Source organism: Pygoscelis adeliae, unplaced genomic scaffold (assembly GCF_000699105.1).
Source record: "Pygoscelis adeliae isolate BGI_AS28 unplaced genomic scaffold, ASM69910v1 Scaffold637, whole genome shotgun sequence".
Classification (NCBI taxonomy): Eukaryota; Metazoa; Chordata; class Aves; order Sphenisciformes; family Spheniscidae; genus Pygoscelis; species Pygoscelis adeliae.
The window spans coordinates 275,674-280,445 of NW_008825168.1; the positions used below are offsets into that span (position 1 = coordinate 275,674).

The following is a 4,772-nucleotide window of genomic DNA, read 5'->3' on the forward strand; positions in this document are numbered from 1 at the left end:
GGGAGCGATCCCGGGGCGGGGCAGACATCGCCGGGCGACGGGCGCTCACAGGGGGCCGGGCCTCCATGTTCTGAAGGGCCGTGAGAGGCCCCTCGGCGCCAGCGCCGATTCGGGCTCCTCCCGCCCCGAGTCTGGGGCTCCAGAGCTTGTCAAAGGGAGAAGGTTCCCGCAGTGGCCCTCACGGAGCCCCCCAGCCCCGCCAGCCGCGGTGCGGGCCTGCGGCCACGTCACCCTGCGGCCCTGCAGCGAGGCCGAGGAAGAGCAGCCCGTGTTATTTAAAGGACAGTACCCAGAAGGGGAGATCCTGCCGTAGCAACCGGTGAGATTTCCTGCATAAATATTGATGAGCCCAGAGGGAAAAGGAAATCAGAAGCTGGCCAGCCAAGTCTGGACGTACCCCGTCGCCGCGGGTCCCGGCGGGGGGCGGCGGCGCCCGGGGCCGACTCCCCACTGCCGTCCACAGAGCACACGCAGACGTGTCCAGTGGGCTCCTCTTTATTACAGCCTTGCACCGCACGCAGAGAAAACGTACCTTTTAAAATCCATGGGGTTTACATCTAGACATCTCTTCGTTTCATGTATTGGGCACAGGCTTCTTTATTTAGCTTAATTTCTTTCTTAAATTTGGGCCTAGTAAATGACAGATCTTTTGCCACTGTCCCGTCATCAACAGCATCTTAACATTTTGGTGACGCTGCTCAGAGAAGGTGTGGAGGGGACAGGTTTAATGCCAGCTGCTCTTCCTTATTCAGCGTTACGATTGCTGGCATAATGTGAAGCTCAGGAGTGTGAGGAATTTTTTTTCTTTTTTTTCTTTTTTTTTTTTTTTAAATGTTCCTGTTGAGATGAGGCCCAAATGTAAAAGAAGAAATATAAAAATACTTTGGAAATAAACTGTGAAGTCTACAAGACAAACACTAAAAATCAACTAAACCTTAACTCTTCCTTTGCTTGCTTTGAAGAAGAGCTTTGGAAAAGATCCTGCTTTCAGTTTGGAACTAGGGAGAAGTCCCATATACGAATTTTCTACATTTGTCCCTTTGCACAGCTTGACAAAGGAAATGGTGGCTTAGGGACACAGCAAGCTAGCATGATGTTTTACATCATGAGACTCCTTTTCCCACTTAATTCCTTCATGTTGAATGAGAAGAGGTAATTTGCAGACATTAAATTTAGATTAAGTCATGACTTGGTAGTAAAACCAGCTTGATCTCATAATAAATATGCCTTCACCTAAGCGAAAACAATTAGAAGATAAAATGATTCTTAAAAGTCAAATAGTACAGTGTTATAGAATATAGCGTAGTGGGAAACAGTGACCAGATAATGGGATATTTGGTTTCTCAGACTCAACAGAATTACACAAAACAAAGCAAACCTAATCTTTTAAGAGATCATTCCCTAAAACTGGGTCAGAAAATGTTGTCTCCCTTTGGCACCAGTTATTAAAACCAAGAAAATCCTTCCTCATAATAAAGTATTTAACAGGATTTCACAGGTGAGAGAAGTACACCAGAAGACATTCAGTTAAAATTAGGAATGCTCATTGATTTACTCTATGCAAACAACCAAGACTTGGGCAAAACTGTTCAAAGTACTTGATAAGTTCACAGAGCTTTCCTAAGTATGTCGTTTCCCACATCATTTTTAAATATTAGTAGAACAGGATCTGAATTGGATACAACCATCCTTATAAAAATGCCAGCCACCTTTCTGTACTACTTTTACCAGTGTCAAGAGGCGAAGATGTTTGTGTCTCCAGGCTGAAGTTAGCTGCTGTTTTCTCAGGCGTGAAGATGAGCTCAACGGGGTCAGCCGGAACCGACTTGGATTTGTTTCAAAAAGCCAGCGTGAAGGAGGATGAAGTGTTCCTTCCAAGGAGATGAGAACGGCAACTCACCTCTAATCGGCGCACTAATGCCTTGGCTTTGGCTATTCGTTTTCTAACTGTAGGATTGGAAGCCTCTCTGCCGAGAGAGGTTGTGCAGTCTCCATCCTTGGAGGTTTTCAAGACCTGACAGGGTAAAGCTCTGAGTAACCTGGCTTGATCTCACAGCTGATGCTGCTTTGAGCAGGAGGTTGGACTACAGACGTCCTTAGGTCCCTTCCAACCTGAGTTATTCTATGATTCTATTATTTTCATCCATTTTACATCTATCATCTTTGGCTTTCTTCAGATATCAAACTGATAAAGACTAGGTTTGAAAGTTCATTTTTACAAAGCATGGCCAGAAAAAAGTTGTGAGTTTAACTACTTTGTATGACTGAGACATATGACCCAGCCAGAAAGAGGTAAAAATCTCTGTACGAGATGAACATATCATGATAACTCTTCAAGGAAAAATGATAAAAATGGTGAGAAATATATATCACAGGCCTATATGCGTTTGCAAAACAAACTGGAACTGCAGAATAACTACCAAAACATGTTTATAGCACTACAGTCTCCAGTGGGCTGCATAATAAGGGCCAAGATGACTTTTGGGCATAGTCTCCACTGGCTGTAAGGTTATATATCATACAGCCTAAGCTGCTCCTTCATGTCTCGTTCAGACATCTCTCCAAATGTGTCACTTTTTTCCTTCATGAGCCTGAAGATGGCAGCCAGCTGCTCTCTCTGAACCCTGTCAAGAAGAAAAGGAGAAGTAGGAATAGCCAGTCCCCAGAAGGCACTTTGAGCAAGAACACCATGGTCAAATGAAACACGAAGCCGAACGCGGGTCATTTTACAAGCCCTGCTGACTGCAGGAAATCTGCCCATGTGAGATGAGAAAGAGAGAGCCTCTGGTTCTTCCTCCACCTTCCCATCTATCCAATCATCCTGCACATCTCCCTGCAGTTCTTTAAATACTGAGATAAAACAGACTGCTTTAAAACCAGCTTTGGATTTTCTTAGGACTTATCTATGCTCAAAGTTTCAGGATAACTCGACGTGGAATTTCATAAGACCAACACGTCCCAGTTTGGCAGACTCCATAATGAAACTGGATTAAGCTTCATCAGCACAGTGTCCTTTCATTCTGAAATGAGAGTATGTAGATACAGAGTGATTCAGGAATAGCTACTAAATTTTAAGTGTATACCCTACCTTAAAACTAGAGACTAGACTACCTTCCAGTGTGGATATGACTTTAATCAGCCACTGGAAGATAAGATCACAGATGGAAATCTGCTTTGATTTGAGGGTTTGTTTGCCAATGTCAAATGGTGAGACAGGCTCATGTGGCCAGTCCAGCAATGCGGTGATCCCTGTGTAGGCAGAGGCTGACCAGCGAACCATCTAGCTCAGATTTCCATCCCTAGAAAGTCCATAGGAGATGATTAACTCCCTTCTCCCCATAACAGATGATATCCTGATTTTTCCTTAACCTGAAGCAGTTAACCGTTGTTGTATGTCCTGCAGCACAAAGATTGGTGTCTATCACAGGGCTTTATTTGAGGAAGCTTTATGGGAGGGCTTATGCTGGTCATACATCTACTGATCATCAGTCAGGGATACAGGAGGGTGGACAGTACAGGAGTGCCATTTGTTCGCAAGTAGCTCATGATGCAACTGATTTTGATGTCTACAAAATCCTCTTTTAGGGCAAAATGAATGTGCACCTTGGATCCAGTCAGGGCTGGCTGTGGGCTGGTTCGTTCTCATTGCCGGACTCCTACCTGATTGAGATCAGATTGCAGTATTGCCTAGCACACCTCATACCTGACTCTCCTGTGTGAGATTAAAAGAACTAATGAGGTTGTGGTGCTTTATGGCTGTAACAAGAGAGAAGCAGTTTCTATTACTTGAAGGCTCATTTTGCCCCTACGTGACTGCGGAGCCAGAATTCAGCGATAGCCCAGCAGCTCAGAGCACAGATCTGCCACAATCCCAGCTCCTCCTGCTTGTTTAGCATCTTTAGACCTCCCCTGAGCTAGAAAGACAGACTCTGGCTTTTACTTCCACATGGTCACCCTGTCAAGAGTCCTCTGTCCCTGTCACAGCCAGCTTTCCGCATAGGACTTTAATACACTGTAATTAATCCATTTAAATGTATGCCATTAATTAACCTGGGGTAGCCTTCCTGCAAGTCCTGTATGGACAAGCTATTAGCTGTTCCAGTAACAGGAGGGGTAGAAACACCTATTGACAGGCAAAACCAGGACACAATCTTTGCTTGAAAGAAGAGAGGACAGCATCAACACATCAGAAGCAACCACACCACGAACAAGATCAATGGAAGGGGACAGTCAGGAACAAGCAGAGGAGCCTTCGCGTGCTGAGCTCCTGCCGAGTGGGGCTCTGCATTTTCCCCTCTCCTGGACTAAGCCCCAGCAGAAGCAGGAACAGGAGGCTGTCCTCCCAGCACCATTGCAGCAGGCAGGGCAGGAAAAAAGCAGATCCTGGCAAAAGAAAGCTCATTTGCCAATTCTTTTCTATTGCAATTAAAATGCAATTGTCCTAAGGCCATATCCTGATAATGATGTGGGATCTTTTGGTTATGAAAGCTCTGGCCACAGGCTGTCAAGCGCCTGGATTTGTCTGTCTCTTCTGTAGTTTTTTGTGCTCACATGAACAGCATCCAACTGCCCTTTCCAGACGAGAGGAAGGGAAGCACAGTCGTTAGTGATCAGTGATCAATATTTTATTTTAGATCACCACTGGGCACCAGAGGGCACATTTCCAGTCTGGTGTGGAGAAATTCAATACACAGCTTTGCCTCACGTGTCTGAAATGCATGCCAGCTGGGAGTGCTCCACACAGGTCTGCATCCCTTGCTCCTTATTTCAGA

General features: G+C 45.4%; 1 protein-coding gene across 1 annotated transcript in view; it reads right to left on the reverse strand.

Moving 5' to 3' along the window:
• Positions 1–2,384: 2,384 nt before the first annotated feature.
• MXRA7 (matrix-remodelling associated 7) overlaps positions 2,385–4,772 on the reverse strand; it is a 40,131-nt gene continuing 37,743 nt past the window's right edge. Inside the window, exon 5 of the mRNA XM_009328912.1 lies at positions 2,385–2,624. Within this exon, the coding sequence (XP_009327187.1) occupies positions 2,510–2,624 (115 nt within the window). The 3' untranslated portion in view covers positions 2,385–2,509. The remainder of the gene's footprint in view (positions 2,625–4,772) is intronic.